At 41.0% G+C, this 26,203-nt stretch overlaps 2 protein-coding genes across 2 annotated transcripts in view; both read left to right on the forward strand.

The window, feature by feature from the left end:
- The window catches only part of ube2j2 (ubiquitin-conjugating enzyme E2, J2), a 47,067-nt gene extending 32,169 nt beyond the window's left edge, over positions 1–14,898 (forward strand). The window contains exons 4-7 of the mRNA XM_084316879.1: positions 9,097–9,199; positions 11,285–11,423; positions 11,544–11,624; positions 11,780–14,898. Of these exons, the coding sequence (XP_084173005.1) occupies positions 9,097–9,199; positions 11,285–11,423; positions 11,544–11,624; positions 11,780–12,070 (614 nt within the window). The 3' untranslated portion in view covers positions 12,071–14,898. The remainder of the gene's footprint in view (positions 1–9,096; positions 9,200–11,284; positions 11,424–11,543; positions 11,625–11,779) is intronic.
- Positions 14,899–15,545: 647 nt separating this feature from the next.
- Positions 15,546–16,827, forward strand: LOC311230084 (RING finger protein 208-like). The gene is made up of 3 exons (XM_084316234.1): positions 15,546–15,623; positions 15,858–16,219; positions 16,537–16,827. The coding sequence occupies exons 1-3, from the start codon at positions 15,594–15,596 to the stop codon at positions 16,628–16,630; spliced, it is 486 nt and encodes a 161-aa protein (XP_084172360.1). The 5' UTR covers positions 15,546–15,593; the 3' UTR covers positions 16,631–16,827.
- The last annotated feature ends 9,376 nt before the right edge of the window (positions 16,828–26,203 follow it).

Here is a 26,203-nt window from a genome sequence, read left to right on the forward strand (position 1 = left end):
TAGTATTACATTCCACTTCTATAAACAATCAAAGTCCTACCGTAAGCCTCATACGGGTCAATTAAACCTTTTTGATTAGAGTCTTTCCTTCGAGCTAAGTTGGACTGAACATTTCACTGTCAAAAGCGCAAATGTAAATAATGTTGCGTCGCAACACGGTTTTCAAAATAAAGGTCACATATACAAATACCTCTCAATTCTTATAAAAAAAAGTCCTGGATATACATAAACATTAATTGGCATAGATCTCTATAAACGGCCCAACACATTGATCACTTTAGGCACACACTGAAACCAGTAACATCACAAATATGAAGCAGGTAATTACCCATACAAATAATAAACCTTTCATGCAGGGCTGTACGTTAACTTTTTTTGCACATAGCACTGGTGCTACAGAGGTTGATAGTTTTGTAGCACAGGCCAAAATCTTGTAGCACAGGTATAAAACGTGTTATATTTGTAACAGTCACAAATGCGCCTATTGTATTTGTGTTATTTAGTTGCAGTGCCATGTTTGGCTGTCATTTAGTATATCGCCATGTGTTATTATTACTATAATACTCTCATATGCTATTTTCAATTAATATCATAAACAACATAAGGAATATTAGCATAATTTTGAGTGGACTGAAGGAATGAGTCAGCGTTAATAGTTTTAAATGCAAATAATTTATTGAAACATAGAAGTGGGGTCGGTTGGGACACACACACACACAATGGGGGACCCTGATGTAAACAAGACAAACGTCTTTCTCTGGTCTGCATCCCCTTAACAATTGTGTGTATTGAGCTGTACTGTACTGTATGAATTAATGAATTAATGAATTTATTCACACACACTCACGATACATTTTACATGCGAGTTTCCTCATGTGATAACAATGTCGCAAATTGTGTGCATGTGCCAGGTCTCCCAAGAAGCTATTTAAAGCTTTTGGAGGGAGCCTGAACACAGATACAAACAGAATATGAACAACAAAACAATAACAAAAACAAAACAAAACAATACAACGTGGGTAGGTTTACACACCTACCTACTAACTGACATATAACAGAGATACATAATACAGACAACTGTATTACTGTACCCATTCTTCAATCTGTTAAATAGAGTTTTCATTCATTCATTCACACACTGTTTCAACTCACCACCCCCGCATCATATTGTAGTCTAGTCTGTCTTCAAACTTCCACTCCTCTCGAAACTTTTTTATATTTGAATATCAACATTATCTGTCCATCCTCAGTAATCCTCAGTTTACTATAATATACTCCTGTCCTGAGTCCTGACTAGTGACTTCATCGTCTTTCCAAACGCACGCACACACACAGGGAAGGGGAGAGTGCCCCCCCCCCCCCATTTCCCTTTCCCCAGTCCACACTGTCTCTATGGCTCTGCGCCTCTGCCTCTGATCAGGATTAGCTTGTTAGCTTATGCTAACGTTGTAGTGATTGTAATGGTACATAAACGTTCATTTCGGGCGATGTGCGCATAAAGGAATGGCGACGGTGCAAAGCATGTAGATGCATTTGAACCGTTGTGAGAGAAAAAAAACACCACAGACTTATTTCGGGTCGTGTAGGCGCACTGCTGTGTAGCGCCTGTTCTATATATCTATGTGTAGCGCTGCTCTGCTTTCAGACTGGGCGGATATGACTCGTCGAGTTGTCACAGAGTTTTTTCAAAATAAGAGTAACATATGAACCTGAGCGTTGCTAGCTGTCGGAGCCTAGTTATTATAGCTGGAGCTGCGCTTGGGCAGAAATGAGACCCGCTACAGGATTTTCAAAATAAGAGTATCTATATGAACCAAATGCCTATCGCACCAGTGCTACTGAAGTAAATCCATTCATCGCACAGACCGCTGTTGCTGTAGCACGTGCAATATATATGTCGCACTGTACAGCCCTGCTTTCATGGGGTTATTTACAATAATAATAATTCATTTGATTTCTAAAGCACTTTTCATTGTGAAACAAATGTATGCAGAGTTTCTTGTCCTCCTGATTAATGCAATGGTGATCTCATTCAAGGAGCACTACACAAGCGCGCGCACACACACACACACACACACACACACACACAGTTTGTTGTTTTTGTTCTATTAGTGATTTACACACTTTCTCAGTTGGTTCATTATAAAAGATACAAACCTGAAAACAAACGCACTTAAATGTTAAAGGGGAACTATTTTACTATTTCTTTCACTATTTGGGCACTTTTACACAATTCCTGTGAGTCTATGGAACACCTCTGTAATATATATATATTTTTTATTCATTGTTTTGTATTTCTAATCAAGTCCTCAAAAACAGCATTTTTCTACCTCAAGATCTCGAGCCGTTTTGAGCCTGGGCAGCAGAACTGTGTGCAGATCATTCTGCACGTCTTCATTAACATGCAGCGGTGTCTCTCTGACATCACAAATCGCGCACATTTTCAAATGACTCAGTTCAGTGAGGGTGAATATTGTGAGAGGAGAATTGGAAGAATGCGCCAATATGAGAATTTTGAGACATGGATCATATTAATATAAGTTCACAGAGCTAGGAAACAATGCTAAACACTCAAAGGCCATTTATAAGATAGTTCCCCTTTAAATAAAAGGACCACAGTAATGAGGCAGGAACATATTTTTAAAATTGTTATTTAAAAAGTGTGCCCCTAGTGAAAAAGCTTAGCGTACAGCCCTGATTCACCAGAGACTACATTCTGCTCTTAATGTGCGTTCTGCCCCTATACACAATGTTGCCTAATGTTAGACAATATATTCTGAATAGATCACTAGATTTCATGGGCATTCATGTCTATTTAACCTACAAACATGAACTGTTTTTCTGACTATTAGGGCTGACCTTCGAATATTTTTTTGGAATTCGAAGCTTCAGGGCAGAGAGAAATTTATTTTATATTCGAATTTTATTTTCATATTGGAATCCCATGCCCATCGAACGAAGCTTAGAAGTATTTAAGACAGCCCTAGTTCTGACAGCACATTGATTTAACTGAGATTTGCTGGGAAAATAATGTTTCTAATCCATAGGTATACAATACAAGTCTGCCCCGAGCATGTTGTAAAAGTGTTGCTGAGCTGATTACAGGAGTCTAGGTGAGACTCAGGCTTTGTGTAGTAGTGCCCTCAGGCGTTTACAATCATTTTTGATTTTACTAGGAAATTATGGAAATTTATTAAAATAAAATACTTGTCGTTGACTGATTTGAAAGATATTCTAGAATTGTATATATATATATATATATATATATATATATATATATATATATATATATATATATATATATATTCTAGAATTCAGGTTTGTGGCCTGCTCTCAGCCTATGTGCGATGTTTCATCCAGAACGGAATGACAGACGGAATGACCATAGGAGTGATTGCAATACCACCTCCAGTGCTTTGCGCTGTGTGGTGTAAAAATGTGTTTGTCTTGCAGGTAAGCACACATGCCTCCAAAGTGAGTGTTAACAGACTGTTATTTAATTTGGTTGCGTAATAATTGGAAACCTACTGTACAGATGATGTAACCCTGATGTTTTAATTATATGAATAAGGAACATTGTTTTTAGAACATCCACCACCCCTTACTAGTTGTTTCCAGTTCATGCACCTTAAATTGCATCAAATATTTAGTTTCTTTAGCTGGCCTGCTGTAACATGTAGACGTATGATATGATACTAGGGATGTCGGATATTATCGGCCGTTATTACATGGCGTTTTCACATTCGCCGAAATGCTTGCTTGTGATTGGTCAATAGCCCCCCGACAGCGGTCATTATCAGACAATAATGACCGCTGTGCGCAGCTGTTCGCAATCAAGCCCACTGACACACACTGTTTCAGTGCAATTAGACACAACTGCCGGTGTTCTGCTGCCGGCGATGACAGGGGACGGAGCCAGAACGCAGCCAGAACCAGTGTTGCGAGTCGATGTAAAATTAATTAGGTATATTGTTAGTAAGTTAGCCATGTAATAAGCGGGATAATGTATAGCTATACTCGATCATTGTCGCAAAATAATTGACCTTCACTGACGTTTAAAACACCTCGCCGAGGCGGCTCGGTATTTTAAACTCTGTCGGTCAATTATTTTGCGACAATGACCTCGTAGCTATACATTATCCCTTACATATTGGCATTAAAATGTGATATCGGAAATTATCTATCTGTTTTCAAATTTACATTTATTTAACCTTAATTTACTCAGGCAAGCAAGTAAGAACAAATTCTGATTTTATTTATTGTCAAAAGTATGCATAATGTTGTGTTAATTCCATGACAAGAGATATGTAAGGGATAATGTATAGCTACGAGGTCATTGTCGCAAAATAATTGACCGACACTGAGTTTAGAACACCGAGGCGCCTCGCCGAGGTGTTATAAACGTCAGTGAAGGTCAATTCGATTATCTATTGTTCAGGATGTGGGAACGTTATACTTTTTCATTCATACATTGTTGTGTTAATACCTTCTAGAATATAAGTATGTTTTTAATCTTTTCTGCTGTAATTCCAAAAACAGTAGTTATAGGCCCTGATGATATATGATAGATTATCGATTGGCGTTTCTTTCCCATACACGTTATATTAAAAAATTCAAAATTCAAATGTGTATGATCGGTATACATTATGCTTCATCATGCATGGAGGAAAGGGGAGGGGGGGTTGTTTATAATTCCTTGATCATCAGTAACGGCTTTATGTAGTATATGGGTGGATATATTGATCAGACTGTTTGCAAACAAGGAAATGCACAATCGAAAATAACGTTACTGTTCTCTTACCGTGAGCCGATGAGACTGGTGGAGAAAGATCCCAATTATTCGACGCCGATCGCTTAGATCCATTTCCGGTTTGTACGGCGCAATAAACGCCGAAATCATATCGATTATTGCGTTATGGCAGTGATCCATATGTACTATAGTGTCTGTCAGGAATCCCGTAGCGAGATGTAACTGCCGGAGGAATTTCCTCTACGCACATGACAACTTCCGGTTTTTGAGTGTGTAACTCGCCCGACCATCCACCAGGCGGCGGTATTGAGCCGTTGCAGTCCCATCTAGGGTCCCGCTAGGGCTCCGGGGGTTGGGTGGATGAATTATGAATGCCATGGCGAAAAAAAAATATTGATCTAAAAAAAACGCTGTACAGCGATGTTGGCGGTCAACGCATGGCGGGCAATAACGCTGGAAAGTGATTTTGGCGACCAATGTGTTAAAGGTCTGTAGAGTGCTTGCAGATTTCAGGTTGAGTGGGAGCTTGTTCCAGAGGGTCGGTGCTGCGACTGCGAAGGCCCGGTTTCCCTTTGTCACCAGTCTTGTGTGGGGGATTTTTAGGCAGATTTGGTTGTTAGAACGGAGGGATCTGGAGCTGGTTGATTGGACAAGGAGTTCTTTTATGTAGGCTGGGGCGAGACCGTTTATGGCTTTGTATGTGAACATGAGGATTTTGAAATGTATTCGTGTTTTACCGGGAGCCAGTGTAGGGATACAAGGACTGGGGATATGTGGTCTCTCATCTTGGTGCCCGTCACGAGCCTGGCGGCTGCGTTCTGGACGAGTTTGAGGCGGTTTATGGATTTGTCTGCGACACCAGAGTATAGGGCGTTGCAGTAATCCAGTCTTGAAAATATGAGAGTGAGGATGACCCTTTGAAGGTCGCTGGGGGAGAGGAATGTTTTTATTTTTGCGATGGTGCGCAGCTGGAGGAAGCAGGACTGAGCCACTGCTCGCACTTGTCTGTCGAGTTTCAGCTCAGTCAAAAAAGACCCCCCAGAGAAGATGTGTGGACCGACTGTGGAACTGACACCTCCTTGAGGACGTGGGCGGGGACAGGGTCCAAGGGGGATGACGCAGGCTTCAGTGAGGAGGCCAGCTTGGAGAGGGAGGACATTTGGATAGGGTCGAAATTGGGGAGATTTGATGTGCATCCCAGCGTGGTGGCTAGGTCCTGAGTGGGGGGTGGGATATTTCTCCTGATATTATTCACTTTCTCACAGAAAAAGGACAGAAATTCCTCACATTTGGCAGGGGATGGATCCTCGATGCGTCCAGGGGGCGAAACTAGTGCCCGCCACCCGCCATTGGCGCTCAGTTTTTACGTTTAGCGCCTCCCACTGAGAGGTCTGCCCGCCGTGTGGCGGGCAATCAAATAGTCATGTGAAAACCGAAAATCATGATCCAATTCTGAGCGGAGTTCTCACTCGCTGTCTCAGCACAGACACGCAGCGCATTGCTGCTCCTACCCCTCCCGCACCTGTTTCTGTATGCTGCATGTAAACAGAGGACAGTCACCGTGACGTTAGTCTAGTCAGAGGGACCTCCGTGAGCTGATGTTAGCTACTGTTACAAAATGACCCAGTCAACTATTCACTTTTAGTTTAATACATTTAAGGCATTGTGTAACGTTATCCAGCTGGCTAGCTACTGATAGCTCCCGACATCAACAACTGCTCAAGCAAGTGTCCAGTTACATCGCATGAGGGCTGCTGACTAGGGTCCAGGTGCAGCGCAGGAGAATCCTTTCATGCTGAATGTAAGAGTTTAGGGTCCAGCTGCAGCGCCGGAGAATCCTTGCTGGAGCTGGAGGCCACTCGAGTATACACACAGACAGTGGAGCTGTTTGCAGACAGCGAGGTGGCGATGTCTCGCAGATAATACAACTACAAGTTGATTTGAACTGCTGCGGTCAGGCAAGCGATACAGGAGTCTCAAGGCGAGCACAGAAAGACTCAGAAGAAGCTTCTATCCCCAGGCCATCAGGCTGCTAAACGAACAATGAATGAACACTACACAACAACAACCACCAAACGCACATAGCACACACATCCACACGCACACACTCACTTTAAACAAACACACTGTAGCACCCACTCCACACACTTATAGCACACACCCACTTTAAACAAACACACTGTAGCACCCACTCCCCACACTTTATATTATGGATGAAGGATTGCACTACAACTCGTACACCTTACTGTAAATTGTACCTAAAATTGTACCTCATCCCATTTCTGCTTTGCACTAGATAGTACTGTACATTAGTACACTGCATAGTATTGTGTATTGTATATTATATGGTAACTCAGAACATTGTACATATGTCTATACCGAACACTGACCTCATTTTCTTCTTCTAAATTCATGCTATATTATGTTATTATGTTATTTGATACTATCTTGTCTAGCACAGTCTCTGGAGCGTAACAGTAAGAAGCATTTTGTATGAAAGTATCCTGTACTTCTGTATGACAACTATTAAAGAACTTGAACTTGAACTTGAACTTGATTATATAATATATATATTTTATTTAAAAAAAATTATATAAAATAATAATTTATTTTTTTTATCAAAAAAAAGTTGGCAGGTAAGAAATATGCTTGGCGGGTAGATTTTTCCCATCTACCTGCCACTGGCCGGTGAGTCAAAAAGTTAATTTCGTGCCCTGGATGCGTCCATGCTTTCTACAACGGAGTTTGGCGATTTGCGAATCTGATTGGCCACTTGCCCATTTCCACGTCGAACAGCCTGCAAATCACCTGGCGTTCTATCGCCATGCTCTAAGACAAACTCTAACCTTAACCAACTTCGAAAGAGCGCCTAAGCTTAACCAGTGTAGACACTTGCGGTCCCACGATTGGGCGTACATGTCACATGACCAGAAATTAATCGCCGAACTCCGTTGTAGAAAGCATACAAGCATCCTGGATAGTGTTGGAAGAGGGGTAGACAACAGAGTTTATGGTCTGGAATAATGCTCTGGGGTTTTGTGCATTTTTGGCAATTACGCTGGAGAAGTATTTAGCTCTCTCACTTTTCACCTACACAAAGCAAGCTAGCTTGCAGGAAAATGTATCTGTTGCTTGGTAACAGTCCAGTTGCAGAAGTATTTGTGTTGGCAGAGCCAAATAAATGATTAAATAAACAAACAAATCATAATCTGTTGTTGCTCATTACTGTTTTACTGAGCTTGTAGAACTGTTGTATAAAAACAATATCACACTCAAGGTTATACTGAATATCAGCACGGCTGTGATTATCTTTGGCACTCAGCCTATACTTTTCAATACACCAGCACTCCCTCTCGTGTGATATTACCTAATTTTACTGACCAAAGCACGTCTCTGACTTGTTTGAACAGTTTTTGGACAACAATGGAGTTCTATGACTTCTAGATCGGAGCTATAATCTGATGTGGGTCACAGTGGAACAGTAATATTATTTTCCAATGCTTTACCTACTCTGTCACTGCACAGAAATGAGGCTCCCGATTCCCCCCCCCCCCCCCCCCCCCCAAAGTGGTAACCAATGGTTACAGGCATTGTCATGGCAATTTTGCAATTTTTAATATTTGCAAATAGCTCTAGGAGGAGAGCCATGAATGAAATGAACACACAGTTTTTATAGCAGTGACCTTGGGGTTTATCAGTAGTCATGTAGCTGATTCTAGCAGTTTCACACACAGACACACACACGCACGCGCGCACACACGCACACACACTACCTTTAAGTTGACTCTGATATGAATGTTTGAGTTCAGAGTTCATTCCTATTACATTTGGCGTTTACATTATAAATTAATCTGCATTCATGGGCGGCTAAGTGGCGCAGTGGGCAAGGCGCTCGCCACTAATGCAGGAGATGCTGGGTTCGAGCCCAGCTCTCGGCATTGCTACCAGCTTGGCTGGTCGTTCATACTAACACAATTGGCAGTGTTAGGGGTGGGAAGCTGGTGGGTGGGGATCGGACGTTGTGGACAGCGACTCCTACAGATCGGTTGGTGCGCCTGCGCAGCAGAATCAGGAAGCGACGGGGGCGGTGTGTCCCTCCCACGCAGACCCTTGCCGCTGAGAGATCGCGCTGTGCAGGTGAAAAGATGCAACGGCTGCCTCCTCGTGTACCGGAGGGGACACGTGATGCAAGGCTTCGTCCACATTGCAGCCGGCCTGTGGGAGGCATGGCCTAACAGCGTTCGAGACGGGGGAGGGTAGAATTGGACAATACAAAATTGGGATGGGAGAAAAATAGAAAATGGGAGAAAAAGTAGATCAAACATTTTTTTATCTGCATTCCACAGGTGGATACTACCACGGTAAACTCATATTCCCTCGGGAGTTCCCATTTAAACCACCCAGTATCTACATGATAACACCAAACGGAAGATTCAAGTGCAACACAAGGTAAGAGATCATTGTTTGCTACTGATACTTGTCGTATTGATGTGATTTTTGAGGTTTGATCAGAAAGATGACATCACATTTCTATGTATCCACACTTGGCCTGCCCTGAACATGCTTCATTGCATCTCGTGTGGCTGGATTGTGCCCACATCATTCTCTCCCCACTATTCCTCTCCATCTGTTTACATTACCATTGTGGCCAGGTGAGGTGAACATTGTCAGAGTCTGATGACTGCATGCCTAAACATGTGTGGTCTGACTTATAGGATCACAGTGTAGCAAAATCTCATTTGAAATTGCCCACAAGTCACGTCACATCCAATAAATGTAAAAATAATGCCTGATCTTGCCATATTAAAAAGAGCTTGAAATATAATTTTAGTGGTGTTTTAAAATGGCATTAGTCGACTAAAAGAATGCACTCCGTAGAATGCAAACCTCCGCTCAACAATCTCCCCACTTTGCTGCTACTTTCACACTCAAATGTTTTACTGGTGTTGGATTTTGACCACAATCAGCCGGTATCACCTCTTCATCTGTTGGTTCGTGTAGTTTCTGCGTTGTGTTTATCTCTTGATCTTCTCATACCGGCTGTACATCGTGGTCATTCCCCTTTAATGCAATCCATAATCATAATAATTCACCACCATCAGACGTGTTACCTTTTTGGAAAACGTTGTTTATTACATAAACAAAGCCTCTGTAATCAGATGGAAACCAATTCTGTAATTGTCCTTGAAAAGTATTTGAAAGGAAAACTAAATTCATTGTTCTATCGTCTCTTCTGATTTTAGTCCAATGGTGGTTGAGGCCTCGTCGTTAGCCAAAACCCTTCTTTGTTAGCCGAAGCTAACCTCCTCGAGGCATAGGAGGGGGGAGGGGAGGCCCCTCCCACCACCCTCTAGTTATTGCTCTGTCACTCTGTCCACATCTGCTGGTATCAGCCTTGCGTCCTGTTCTAACTTACACCCGGAAGGAACTCCACATTATAATATTCTCTGCATAGCAAAGACAGGACCGGCCTCTCTTCTTGTTGCTATGTGACACGCTGTCTTTTGACCCAAATCCCTATGGCAATGTTGATATTATCTCAGTGCAATGTTTTGATTATGGACCTGCTGAACGACCCTGGGCATGCACACACACACCCTGCTTGCTGCTACCACACTGACTCTCTCTGACCGCCTCCTCCACCACCTCTACCTCTCTGACCTGGCTATAAGTAGATGCTGTCATCCACCAATATTTAACACTATATACACCTTGAAAAACCTGTATTTCCTTCACTGGGTAGATGACAGAAAGGAGAGTTGCATATATTGTGAAATGTGTTTGGATTTGGGGGTCATAAGGTTATCAACTACCTAAATAATACATATTGATACAGTATATAACAAATGTCATCATGAACAAGCTATTCGGTTCATGTTTTTAGTTCTGTGAGAATTGAGCCACCATATGGCCAGATGACTCAAACCTTCACTGGGCTCCTAGCTTTAGTAGGACAAACATGTTTGTCAGGTTTGGTGCAAATTAAACAAAGCATTCACATTGTTTTTACCTTGTGTTTATCCTAAATTTGATTGGCTTTTGCATGCGAATGGTGATGCGAATGGTGTGGTCTATCAACCAAGTAAATAATCAATTTAAAGATGTTGGTCCCTAGATGCCATACAGCCAAATATCCAGTATGGCCGGATTGGCCGACTTCATAGGTCCTAATGGCAAATAATGTCTGTGAGGAAGGCGTCTCTGGGTATAATTTTTGCGACTGGTCAGGAAATATAGCTCTCTTTTTGGCCTGCTGGTGGCGCTGGAGAAAAGGTCATGGGGTTTACGTTATAATTATCCGGCCATGACCTTTCAAGGTATCTCGTTCAGACAAAGGAATAGGCAAACGGACACAAAAACATAACCTCCGTGATGGAGATAAACAGTGCACTAGAGTTCAGATAAATACTTAATGCTTTTTCCTTGTAAACATATGTTTGCATTTTTAAATGGGAAAGATGTGTCATCTCTTTATCTGACCCTGGCTGTGAGTTGTGTCCAGCTCAGAATCTGACCGTCTCTCTTCCACTCTAGGTTATGTCTGTCCATCACAGACTTCCACCCCGACACGTGGAACCCTGCCTGGTCTGTGTCCACCATCCTCACAGGCCTGCTCAGCTTCATGGTGGAGAAAGGCCCCACCCTAGGCAGTATAGAAACCTCAGATTACACAGTGAGTTCATGCATGCATGCAAACAAACAAACAAACAAACAGCCCAGTGGGACAAACAGACAAAGAGTCTAACATTTTCTGTGTTTAAAAAAATAAAAATAAAAAATTATTGATTTTCAGAAAAGACAGCTGTCAGCCCAAAGCTTGGCGTTTAACTTGAAGGACAAAGTCTTCTGTGAGCTGTTTCCCGATGTAGTCGATGTAAGTTTGAATAGGATTCACATGCTAAGCTAAAACCTGTTTTCATACCATGTGTTGTTCATTTGATGGCCTCTAATGTGGCCTCTAAACCTCCCACTGTTCTGCTCTTTTTTGTCTCACTCCCTGTCTTTCCTCTCTTTTCATTCGTCCATCAGGAGATGAAGCAAAAACAGAAGGCTCAGGAGGAGTTGAATGCTCGTACCCAGCCCCTCCCCCTCCCCGATGTGGTCCCTGATGGCGACCCCCACCACGCCCACTATGGCCTTCCAGCCCTCAACGGAGGGCCTGCCCCTCTTGGGGGCGCCAACCCTGCCCCTGGCCTGCAGCAAGCCAACCGCAACCACGGACTGTTGGGCGGGGCTCTGGCCAACCTGTTTGTGATTGTAGGCTTCGCGGCGTTCGCTTACACGGTCAAGTATGTGCTGAGGAGCATAGCCCAGGAGTGAGAGGGGCCGGTGTCGAGGCAGGCGCTCGCTAGCATGCGAGCCAGCTAGTGGACTGCACAATCTAAGAACACATGGGGAGGGGGGGGGTTCAGTCCCTGTTTAAAGCCCTTCACCACCGCCGCCACCGCCACCACCATGGACTTTGGAAGATAGAAATTCAAAGCCACCCACTGAGGATTGATTTGAGATGAGGAGGTGGGGGACTGAACTGGAGTGGGGGTGGCGTCAGAAGATGGGAAGGGGTTTTTAAATGGTTGTGATCCACTCTGTGCTTCAGTGGTTTAAATCTAGCGGACGGTACTCGGCTCATGGGTTGTAGGAGATAGTAGTATCTGTGCATCTGGATACGTCATGGTCCTATTGTACAGCCACGCTGAGGGCTTGTCGAAAATTTGAAATCATTCAAACGTTGCAACGGATCAAATAGAGGTGATTTTAGCGATGCTGCGGTTCGCCTGCCCTGGCTGTGCTCCAATGATGAAGTCTATTACAGCAATTACAATTCTCTAAAGGTCATTTTCCAAGTGTTTGATTTCTGCCTTGGTCACAGGTTTTCCAGCTCAGTGTGCAATCTTCATATATTTTTGGTTGATTTTGTACCATTACTGTAATATCTATGGGCGACAGCAGTTCACGTGTAGAGGCGGTTTTTACTAGGAGTCCACCTTTGTGATGAAGACTACAGTCTCAAAGTCCACATATAGATGGAAACAGGTGAAATAGTCACAAATGAGCATTTAAGGGGAATTCCACCAAACAAACTTCTAGGTTGTACTTTAATAATTCTGCAAGTGTAATAAAGAGTAAAACATCTAATTGTATTTCCTGAGATGGCTGAAACAAAGATCCATGGACAATCATGTTTCTGTACTTAATAAAAAAAAACATCTAGAATTAAAATATATAACAAGGACATTGTCATAGATGCAAAGCTTACACAAAGTGCTTTGCCTGTAAGCCGCCACTAGAGGCAGAGTGGCTAACCATGAGTGAATAACTGACTGAATTACTTGATTTATTGATTTATTGAGTTAGTGACATTGCTGGTCATGGAAGTGCTTCACATTAAAAATGGTACCATGACTATCAACGTTTTCTGTCAACCGCCTCAGGCAATGCAATTTCATATCACCCTTTTGCATTTTCCTTGGGAAATGTATACTTTTGTAGAATTACAACCTAAAAGTCAGTTTATCTGGAATTCCCCTTTAACCATAATAAAACGTTGTGTGATGAACACACTTTTTGCACATTCTTTTACCACATTGTGAAAAGCATGAGAAACATAAGAAAAAAGGAAGTCCTTGCGTAAAGAAAAATGCTTCTTGGCAACAAAATGCCTCTGTTTTAATGGTTTTCCATGGAACAGAAAACATGATCTCTGAAATGCAGTCCTGTTGATGCGCTGTATATCCGAATAGATCCCCAATGATCGTTCCACATGTTGCATTCTATATAGATGGTTTCACTTTATACTTTGTTTCAGCAGAGGGATTGCCTTGTTTTTAGAATGTTACTTTTACATTCGAGGCCTAATGCAACTTTACCTTTACTGATGCAGACTGACCTTAACCTAAGGTATCTCAATGTAAATGAGAGAGGGTGTGAGCACAACTCTTAACTTATTCAATAGTTTCTTGCCAGGTGCACGGTTCAGACAGGCTCTTATATAGTCACGGAACCCATCTCAATACCTGTTGGTCTAGTTCTGAAATGGCCCCTCATTTTAATTTGACTTGGAATAGTCTCCCAATGGCATGGGATATTTACCCTGTCTGAAGAACAGGTTCCTGAAGAGCTATTTCCTCCAGCGTGTGGTTTCTATTCAGGCATATTCATCTGCCCTGACTGTTGACTTGGACTTTGACTCTTGACTCATTCTCGGGGGAAAAAATTATCTTCCAAGGAAGCGCATTTTGTGTTGTAATGGCAGGACATGTCCCTTCATCCATACTTGCCCTCGAGGCATGTCTTGACGAAGATGCGATACTAGTAAACACCAGTTTTCTTTCCTTGCCAGAAGTATCATGACAAAGCTCCACCTAATGAACACGTATTAACATGTTCCGATATTTGCATTTTCTGACAACTTCTGGGAAATGAATTGTAGTACTTGAATAATACTAAAGACTGCATATCCTACTTAAATTAACTTGTTGAATTGTCAGATTGTGTACATAAAGTTTTATAGTGGTTGATTGGTCAAGTGTTTTTAAAATTGATAAATTAATGAGTTCATAAAAGACAGCACTGTGAGCCAACTCTCAACTAGCTTCTGGTCAACCCATGAGCCAAGCGGTCAACCCTGTCTCTCCCCACAGAAATAATTAGAGACCAATACCTTTTTAAATCGGCTTAGCTGACCAATATAGCAATGCTCTATATAGGTCCAAATAAGGAGACACAAGGTGAGAACCATTATGTTCTGTATATTATTTCCTTTTGATCATTTTTCTTTTGTTCTTTTTATTTATAATTGTAGCCTTGAGGTGCGAGTCTGTTATTGTCCAAAGAAAGCTGTCTTGCTAAGCAGGGTAGTGATGGCAATGACAGGCTAGGGCCCAGGCTTGCATAATTGCTCATAATTTACTGTTGTGCATTGCATTTAGTAGATGGTTCTACTGTGTACGTATTGTTTCAGAAGATAAACGGTCATAAAGCAGAAGGCTTGCCTTTATCTTTTTTTTGGCACCATCACATGAAGAAAACTAAATTACAGGAGTGCGTTTGTGGGATCATACAGCAAATTCCCAACTTTCCATGCTTCCATTATCTTGTGTGAAGTTGTATGTTTTCATAGTAAATGCAAATAAATTACCCTGCCTGGCAGGACATTTTAGAAAACAATGTTCCTTAATTTTGGGTTAATGAAATGTAAGAGTTGGTGACTTTTTAGGACTGTACCTTATCACAAGTTCAACATACCTATTTGTATCTTGTACACCGTTGCTTCTTCATAGCAGGACATATTTGATAACATAATAGGGGAGTTCTACAGTTAAGCAAATACCTTTTGTAAACCGCAAGGAAATGGAAAAGAAGGAAGGGTCACGTTAGAATCTCTGCTTGGTGCCAGACTTTGGTGTCAGTTATATTGATGCCTATGGGAGATGCATGGATAAGCAACATATACAAACTATCTGAAGAAATATATCAGCCAATATATCAAACGTTAGCTAGTTAACAATGCAACAAATTGCAGATGATTCTGACATCTGAGGTAATAATAACCTGTTTTTAAATGACAGGACAGGTCATAGAAGAGATGACAATCTCATTCAACTCAATGACAGCAAACTGAAGGTTTCCACACGTTTATACAGCAAGTTGGGCATGGAATACTGCATAATTACAATCTGTGACCTCATGTGACGCACTTCCTTGGTATTGTGCAGTGTAACATGTGACCAGTGTTGATTGACATGCCTATACTTAAGAGGAAGAAACCTGAGGCAGACCAACCAGTCAACACTTGCAAAACAGATTTTTCTCTAGCTCACACCTACCTACACTAACTTCAGCAATGCAGCAGCCGGATCTGTACTTACTCAAAGTAAGTAACCGTATTATTATTTTGCATAGCTGTTACATTTTTATATTAACACTAAACCTAAGTTTGGTTTTATTGTTTACTTTGTAGCCTTCTCTGCATTCAAATAGTGAAATTATAAATAGTACACATTTCAGTGCTTCTGTGTGACTTTCTTTCACATTGATGTTCTAATGGTATTCTATAAGCATGTTGTATTTTGTCAGCCATGTGATGTGATCACGTCTCGTTCCAAAGCCAGGTCCTTATCAGAACTCGGCCACCATGGTTTTGGATGTGGAGCGAGAGTGCGTTGTGTGCTACCAGGCATACACATGCCAGGACCGGATTCCAAGGATACTCCACTGCCAGCACACCTTCTGCACCCACTGTCTGGAGGTCATGTCCACCCTGCAGGGTGGCATCCGCACCGTCTCCTGTCCACTGTGTCGCTGGATCACCTGCACGCACGCCAGCCTCACTCTGCCCAGGGCCCTGTGGGTCAACACAGAGATATGGGACCAGATCACAGTGAGGGAGGACGAGGAGGAGACGGAGAGGACCATACTGAAGGAATGGTTGAAAAATCACACACAGATGCAACCAGCCATGGCAAGTTGGTGAGTATATCGGTCAAAACTGCCCCTCTATCTCTGTATTTCAACCGAATCAAAGGACGATACTGTACCAGTATTTTTGTCTTTATACATTATTTTTAAATTATTTTTCACAAGACTTCAATTACTGAAATATTTTATACCTATAGTCTACCAATTCACCACTACCATTGGAGTGTATCTAAAATGTATCTTTAACAACATAAACCAATGGAAATCATCACATTTACCATAATATCTGAGGTGCATTTATGTTCCTGAGAAGTTGTTTGAAGTTAGGAAAGGGAGAAATTCGTATTCACTCTTTCCTTCCACTTCAGCGTTCCTTCAAGTCGGTCTGGAGTGAAGTCCAAACTCCAGGGAATCCTGAGATACATTGGGTGCCTGGCATGGAGAGACTCCTGTGAGTTATAGAGTAGACCGACTTGGCAACCCTGATGGCAACAAATAGGCCATCAGCCTCAACCTCAGAGCAGTCGGCATGGCATGAGGATCTCACACAAACGGCGATCCTGCACACAGGGAATTACAAGTTCCCAAATGTAAGGTGTGGGCAGACTACTTCTTTAAAAAGTATTACCCAAATATCATATGTTTATATACTGTATATATATAATTGTGAGCCAATATGTTGAAGCTAATAGATTATAGGCTCTTTTAAACAGTCTGTATTCAAGTGTATGGTTGTAAATTATAAATGATTGGTTACTGAACTAGAGGGCATAACAGATTCCTTAAAGACGCCAAGACTTTCACTAAGCAGGGTAACTTGGAGATAGGACGGTAGTTATTTAAATAATCTCTAACACCACCTAATGGGAAATATACCAGCACATTATAAATAATAATACATAAAAGAAAGTGATACAATACATTTAAATAACTTGCATTAAATGTATTTAGTGATTGGGTCTAGGACCCACAAATGCAAGCTTTTCCACCTTGCATATAAAATCAACAATAATTACATTGGAGAAAACAAACTACACTTTGTACCCTTCCCAGTCACTTCCTCTCATCATGCCCTGTTTCCATCTTTCTCTTACTGATCTTCAATTCCTATATTCCCTCCATCATGGTCACATCGCAACCCCTCATCACTTGCTTCATGGAGCGATGCTCTATATGAGATGCATTACACTCTGGTATTCCCTCTTAATAATCAACTTGAGTCCTTTCTCTCAAATCAAACCCACACCAATCCGGGTTCAGAGCCAATCATAGCACATTATCAGCCATCTCTTTAGTTGCTAATGACATCAGCTTTAGACGAGAAGAAACTGCCCTCTTTATTGAACTGTCAAAAGCTTTTGATGCAGTCAATCACCAAATTTACTATTTTTTTTTGATGAACAAATTTTAAACGTTTTTTTTACATGACATACAAACATTTACAGTAGAAATCCACTATAAATCACAGGGCTATTACCGACGTAATACTAACAATCATGACAGCCCGGTTTTTAAAATTTAAATAGATGTAGATTAAATATTAAAGATATACACAGATTAATTACAATACAATACAACACATAAATGCTCTTGCTTGTTCTTCCCCCCCCCCCTTGAATACATCCATTATTCCGCTTGATACCAAGGATTAAAAGTTCATATAATGCTTTATCCTCTCCACCACTTCTAACCAGATTGCTATGCTGGCTTCATTAACATTAATCTCTAGGTAAATCACATCAAGATAGGTAAGAATCCATACCCTCCGACACATTTTATCAGGTTGAATCCAGCGTGATGCTATTAGCTTTTTGGCAGCCGTAAGACCGGACAAGATTATCCTTTTTATACGTACAGAGTGTGATAACTGAGAGATATCATTCAGCAACAATACAGAAGGCATTACAGGTATTGTCAAAAACAAAAATTCTGATAATAGTGTGGTTATTTCTTCCCAAAATATCTTAACAGGCGGGCATTCCCAATACATATGCATAAATGTACCACTATTACCGTTTGTACATAAGGAACATCGAGAGTCTTGTTTAAGCCCCATACGGTTCAGTCGAATAGGAGTTAGGCAAGTCCTATGAATAAAATTAAGATTAATCTGTTGATGATCCGGGTTTACGTGACGATAGCCGAACGTTTGCCCAGACTTCAGCCCAATCAAAATCTACTTCCAAGTCTGGTATATCCCTCCAAACTGAGTCTAGGGGAAGGACTTCATACGAAGATGTAAGTAACTGACGGTAAAAGTCCGAGACACAACCTCTCGATGTCTCCCTTTCATAAAATAATTTGTGATATCTGTGGTGCTCAAGTGGTACCTTTAATGGGACTCCATGAGCCTTCAAACATGCTAATAACTGTCTGTAGAAATAGTATGTGGAACTGGTGAGGTTCAATTTGTTATGTATATCTTGATGGCTACAGAAACCCCGTTTGTTGAAGATATCTCCCAATGTATGTATGCCATTCTTTTCCCATTTGGGAAATCTGATGGGTTGTTGTGCAATAAGGAGTGTATTGTTATTAAATATGGGAGAGTGTCTATGCCATTTATGTTGGTTAGTAATTTTTTTTTGTGTTTCACGCCATATCCGGATCATATGTGTAATAATGGGGCCAAATTTCATGTTGCATTGCTTAATTGATAGACTGCAGGATGTAGTATACACCAACCTATGTGGTGCCACAATGTTTTCTTCTAATGTTATCCAGGATACGGATGCTTGAGAATCAAACCAGGTGATCAGTGGTCTTAAAGAGTACGCTTTAAAGTAGTAGTAGAAGTCTGGAAATGCTAGACCTCCGTCTGCTTTATTTCTCTGTGTGGTGGATCTTTTTATTCGTGGAGGTTTGTTCCAAATAAATTTATATGCGGCGGAATGTAATTTTTTCCAGTAACCAGCAGGGGGGGGGGGGGGGGGGGGGTGTGTAACTGTAGCATTGAACTGAAGAAGTTGATTCTAGGTAAAATATCCATCTTAACTATTGATACTCTGGCCTGTACTGAGTTTTTAAGTTTTGACCACCTGTCAAAGTCATTTGTGATCCTATCTTGGATTCCTGTATAATTATACTTCACTGTTTGGCATATAGTGGGGAATATTTCAACTCCAAGACATCTAAAGTGTTCTACCATTTGTATATTTTCTGGAAGGAAGGTAGCCTTTGCAGTGACATTAAGTGGAAGGAAGGCCGATTTTGGCCAGTTTATCCTAAATCCCGATAGATTGCCAAAATCATCTATCAGCTTGAGAAGATGAGGCAGTGAGGTGGTAGGGTTTTGCATGAACAATATTACATCGTCCGCATATAAACTAATATGATGCTGTGTGCCCCTAATTGAGATCGGCTCTATGGATTGGGATTGTCTTATATACTGTGCTAAAGGTTCTAAGGATAGAGCAAATAGTCCGGGACTAAGAGGACAACCCTGTGGACAAGCGCGAGACAGGAAAGAGAGGGGAGGTGAATTTACCTGTTATAACCATGGCCGATGGCTCTGTGTATAGTACTTTAATCATATTAATGAATCCTACTCCTAACCCCATCCTTCCGAGTACTGCCCATAAATAAGACCATTCCAACTTATCAAAGGCCTTCATCGCATCCAAGGATAATATAGCTGTAGGAGGCACGGCATCCTTGCTGGCGTCTATCACATGTAATAACCGTCTAATATTATCCGTGATCAGGCGGCCTCTTATGAAGCCTGTCTGATCAGGATGAACTAAAGATGTCATATGCTTTTGAAGTCTGAGGGCTAGTACCTTAGCATACAGCTTGAGATCGGTTCCGAGGAGGCTTAAGGGTCTATAACTACCACATTCGGTGGGGTCTTTGTCCTTTTTAAGTAGGACAGATATGAGTGCCATATTGACGTCCCTGGGGAAGTTCCCCTCTTTGATTGAGTATAAAATCATATCAAGTAATAGGGGTCCGATTACATCCCAACATGAGAGGTACAGCTCTGGTGGGATACCATCCCATCCAGGAGCCTTACCACTTTGCAATTCAGATATAGCCTCCCTAAGTTCCTCTAGTGTAATAGGTGTTTCTAACTGTTTAGCGTCTTCCTCTGAGAGTTTAGGTAGGTTAATTTGATCAAGAAATGTATCCATATATTATGATCGAAAACCACTTCTGATTTGTACAAGTTGGAGTAAAACTCTGAAAGTCTTGTTGATTTTTTTTGGGGTCTGTAACAAGTCCTTGTTGGTCCTTAATAGTAGGAATATCAGCAAATTGTGCATTGGATCGCATCTTCATAGCTAGTAGGTGACTTGGTTTAGAGCCATGAAAGTAATAATGTTGTCTTGTACTGCGTATTTGAAATTCAGATTGTTGTCTTAAAATGGAGTTAATCTCTTTTTTTAACACATTAATTTGAGACTCTAATTGACCCGAGTAGCTGTGTTGTAAAGAAGAGAATAACGACGAGTGAAGCGTTTCCAGCTCTACCAATTTGGAATGCTGTTTCTTACGGAGGATGGAGGCAAAGACCGTAGTGTTGTCCTTGATAAAACTCTTTACCAAAATCCATAACATTCTGGGGTCCTTTACCGAACCCGCATTAGTCTCCAGGAATTTATCTAGTTTATCTTTTGAGTTGTAAAAGGTATTCAGTGTTTTTCAGCAGTGTCGAGTTGAAGCGCCATCTTGGGGCTCGGGATGTCAGTCTACCAAATAAGCCCTTCAGGAGTAAATATCTGTGATCTGATAATGCACTAGGTTCCAATTCCACGTCAAATCTATCAAATAGTCTAGGGCAGTGGTCACCAATCTCGATCTTACACTGAGAGTCCACATTACAGTTCTACTTTTGTTTTGATGTGAAAAGTGATGCTGCACTTAGCACTGACTGCACTTAGCACTGACTGCACTTAGCACTGACTGAGAAAGTACACATACAGTTCTACTTTTGTTTTGATGTGAAAATGATGCTGCACTTAGCACTGACTGCACTTAGCACTGACTGAGAAAGTACACACAGTTCTACTTTTGTTTTGATGTGAAAATGATGCTGCACTTAGCACTGACTGCACTTAGCACTGACTGCACTTAGCACTGACTGAGAAAGTAAACATTACAGTTCTACTTTATAAAATGCTAATTGTAAATATGTTTGTCAATGTTAATAATATGAGAAAGTCCACATTACAGTTCTACTTTTGTTCTGATGTGAAAACTGATGCTGCACTTAGCACTGACTGCACTTAGCACTGACTGAGAAAGTAAACATTACAGTTCTACTTTATAAAATGCTAATTGTAAATATGTTTTGTCAATGTTAATAATATGAGAAAGTCCACATTACAGTTCTACTTTTGTTTTGATGTGAAAAGTGATGCTGCATAAGATGACTGCACTTAGCACTGACTGAGAAAGTACATAATAGTTCTACTTTGACGGTTTAATGTTGGACCAAAGCATTGCATGTAATTAGAATACAGGCAAATAAAAGTCATTTAGTTTAAAGTACAATCTTGGCTGTCTTTTTCTCTCAACGCTTCAATAGGTAGATCTTGCCTTCACCAAAAAAAGAAAAAGTGATCTTGGGCTTAAAAAGGTTGGTGACCACTGGTCTAGGGGATGCAAAAACATAATCTATTCTGGAGAATGACTTGTCTTGCTGAGAAAAAATAATACTCTCTGGCCGTTGGGTTGAGTAATCGCCATAGATCATTTACACCTGTATTCTTGGCCAAATCCTTTAGTGCATTAGATGCATGTTTCTGATCATTGGTAGTGGTGGTATTAGATTTATCAATCAAGGGATCCCAGATGGCATTAAAATCCGCACCAATTATAAATGAGTACTCTGGGATGTCCAACATTGCATTAGTGAGTGTTGCGTAGAAGTTGGCGTCGTGAAGATTAGGGGCATAAGCCGCTACCAACTCGATTTTCCTGTTACTGTATTCTATTTTAGCAATAGTTATTTGGCCGTCTGTATCAGACCATACGTCCAACAGTTTAATATTCAAGTTCCGTTTCACGACTATAGCTACCCCACAGGATCTAGTTCCAAAAGATGAGTAGCTAATGTTATGATATATTTTGTCTGCCAGCTTTACATTTTCAGCCTCTAAAAGGTGCGTTTCACTTAGCACTTTGGCGACCAGAGTCTTGTGCCGATTTATAGGCCAGAGGACCGAGCGTTGTCAACAAACCGATGTACTTTCTAACAGCTATATATATACTTTATAGTATTGCTATCTGTCCATTCTCATTGTCACTTGAGTGCATAAACCGTGCCTTCATAATGGCTTAAAGAAAATAAAAATCCATCGGTTGGTTGTCATTTTATGTCGTTTTAAATCTTTTTATTTTTCATGAGGTTTCACATTCAATCGACAGATCTACAGAATGTTCAGTGTCACTCTCATGAACAATTTTTAACAATTTTCCTTGTGCTCCCCACTCAATCCATTCTCCCATCTCTCACTCACACTCACACACTGGGACATACACACACGTACACGCGCATACAGGCATACACACACACACACATACACACATACACTTGCCCACATACACACAAATAAACAATTAGACAACAAAAAAAAGAAAATAATAATAATAAAAGTAAAATAAAGTAAAGGGACAGTAGGTAAATCATAAGTAATTAAGGAATAAGGAATAAAAGTGCAAATGTCGGTATTGTAAACAGTGACATTTTATAGCACCCAGTTGCTCACACCTGCTTGTCGATAGCTACTCCGACAGAGAAGGGTCCGGGCCGCTGCGTGTTCAGCTCCCTTTCCCAGACCCGACCCCGTGGGGGCAGGGTTTGACAGCCATGCGCAGGCAACCAGGCACTTATACGCAGACAAAGAGCCTCAACAGATCAGATAATCTAATCTGCTAAAACTCCACGTCTGTTATTTAGATATGACACATTTATAGGACTACATTATGAGTTTCCAGTTGAGTATAGAGTGGATTCCAGAGTTCTTGAAATAAGTGACCCTGGTTGTGCTTTTCAAGCGTTATCTTTTCTAAGGGAAGAAACTGAGATATTTGTTCTATGAACATATTGAATGTTGGTGCGATTTCATTTTTCCATAGAAGAAGTATACATTTCTTTGCAAAATATGTTATGTATACCAACAGTCTGCATTTCTTTTGGTCTAAGTGGCAGTTTGTTATATTATTTAATAGATAGACACATGGTGATAACTCAAATTCCAACTCCATGACAGATTTAGTAAATAAGTGGATCTTGTTCCAGAAATGCTTCAATTTGCTACATTGCCAGAACATATGCAGAAATGTTCCTTCTTTAATTTTACATCTTGGGCAATTTGGTGAGTTTTCTTTCGAGATTTTGTGCATTTTTACAGGAGTAAGGTAGAATTTATGAATAAATTTGAAATTACTTTCTTTGATCTTATTGCTTGTAAAGGGAAAGAAAGTTCGATCACAGATATCTTGCCAATTGTTTTCTTCAAATTTCGTTGCCAGGTCCGTCTCCCAGCATCTTAATAGAGCTGGGAAGACTGTTTGGCATTCATTAGTTAGAATTTCATATAGTTCACTGATTTTACCTTTAATTGTGGATGAGGTAGTTCGTTTTTCTTCCAATTCTGTCATTTCAAAGCTTAACTTGTTTTCTTTAGTAAGTGAACTTAAAGTGCTTTGAATTTGCATATATTTTAAGAAGTCTGAGTTAGGAATGTTGTATTCTTCTCTTAGCTCCTGAAATGCTTTTGTCATTTTATAGCGCCGTGAATATACGGTTTATCGCAGTTTTCGCCTAGTCTTTTTTCTGGGGAACTAGATAATAGGCTAAAGGCTAGTCACGTTATATCAAACGCCATTTCTGCTGTATATATACGAATGAAATAAAACAAACTGCGTAGCATCCGGACTATTACAGAGCATCTATGGATGAAATGGGGGCGGCGGGCGATGCCGATTACTATTATTGATTAGCAATACAGTGTGCGTTCAGCCATTTTCACTGATCGATCACATTGCATTTTAAAACAATGTCCAATCCAGCTGTAATTTGGGGGAATAGTATCCTACCGTCAGCCCATGTGATCGCCGGCAGAATTTCGTCAGTAGTCATCGGAATCTGGTAGATCGATATGTCCATTGGTTGATCATAAATCTCATTATTCCAGGCTGAAATCTGCGTTCGGTAACGGGATCAAAGATGGAGGGTGTTCGTTTGGAACCGAGGCTCATATGAAACGCCCACAGACAGTAAAAGAAAATCTTTTTCAATCGCCCTCAATGATACTGCAGTGGAGCGATGGCACCCCTAAGCGGATCTGGCCGGTATTGCATGTTTCGAAAATCAAATATGTGGGTAGGTCCTGCATCGCGGACGTTAATAGCGTTATTAATATGAAATAAAACAATAACAACTTGCCACGAGTTAACTCGTGGCTCTGGTCCACAACGCATGGCACCGAAACACGAGTTAACTCGTGGCTGGTTCCTATAGTGTTAAAAGAGCCACATCAACCTGTTTGCAGCACGCTTTTGCGTTTATGGTGTTTGTTTAGTCCCCTAGTATTCCAAATCATTATATTCAGACTAGCCATAATCTAAATATGTTGCTGTATTCTTGTGTGCAAGTCGTCTGGAGAAGCGATTCACAATAGATATATATCAAATTATTGAGGTCCTGTTGAGAGCAGAGCTTGAGCACAATAACAAACATAAAAAACACCCACCAAATGTACTCTTTAACACTTTAATCGCCGAAGACGCTGGGCAGCGTCTTTCCCCGCCATGCTTATTCTGCCGAAGACGCTGGGCAGCGTCTTTATCAATATTTCAAAAATCTGTGATTGAAATCATATTTCTCCCCCGGAGACATGATATGTACTGTTGAGCCCCTCTCAACTATCCAACGGTTCAAGAGCGCCATCTGGTGGCCGATCGGCGGCTCGCCCAGGGCGGAAACAGGAAATGAAAGCTGGTGCTCATTTCAATTCGGTCCGATCACTCGGTAATAGTCTCAGGACTCGAGCTGATCACAACGGATAGCAATCCGTTACCAATAACTCGATAAACAACATGATTTGGACGTATATACTATTATACAACCTGGAAATGGATCGGATATTTCTACATCCCATAATAGGAATATTTCAGTTCCACGCTCATCGTCCAACGGCGCGAGGAAGATACGGTAAGATCCAGCGTTATTTTTCAACGCGTTCGATACTAACTGCTCTAATGATCATATCACCCACACTAGATGAATGATATAACGTTGGCCACGGAATTATAAACGACCCCCCGCCCATCCGGTCAACATCAGATCATACTTAGTAACTCCTAGAAGCATGTCCAGTTGACATTTTTTATCTCGCACAGATTCCTATCAAACTATTTCATCATCAATATAATGCATTTGGGGCTATAAATCAAGTTCTGGAGAAAGCTGCAGAAAACGATAAAAACATACTTATACTTTATACCGTATTTTAGTATGAATATGTGAATGAAAAAGTATAACGTTGCTACACCCTGAACAATAGATATAGGACGTTGAATGGGCCATAGTAATGTCAATTTAGCAATACAATTTAAAAAGTTATAGCCCTGCAAAGAAGGGGAACTTCTCCATGTTAAATAGGGCTGGCGAGGGATGGTAAATTATGAATTTAACCCTGGCGATCAAAGTGTTAAGATGAGCTACTATTGGTTTGGATAGAAATGCATGTGATTGGTTCTAAGATTATCCGTCAGGGAGATGTCGGTGTGTAGTCGGGTTATGCCCAATCAACATCGTCATCAATGACTAAAGGTGTGCCAGGGTTCAAATCTAGGTCCTGTCCTCTTCACTATTTATATTAATGATATTGCGTCTTTGATGAAAGGTTGTCAAGCCCATCTGTATGCAGATGATACTGTTGTATTGCTGACTCTGTACAATTGACCATTGAGAACTTACAACTTACAAGCTCTTATTAAACTTAAATTGTTTTTTTTTTTTTTTTTTTTACTTTATTTTTTAGCGTTTATCGGTAAACAGTTGTAGGGTGAAACGGGAGAGGGAGC

The sequence above is a fragment of the Notolepis coatsorum genome (genome assembly GCF_963971535.1).
Source record: "Notolepis coatsorum genome assembly, chromosome: 6".
Taxonomy (NCBI): domain Eukaryota; kingdom Metazoa; phylum Chordata; class Actinopteri; order Aulopiformes; family Paralepididae; genus Notolepis; species Notolepis coatsorum.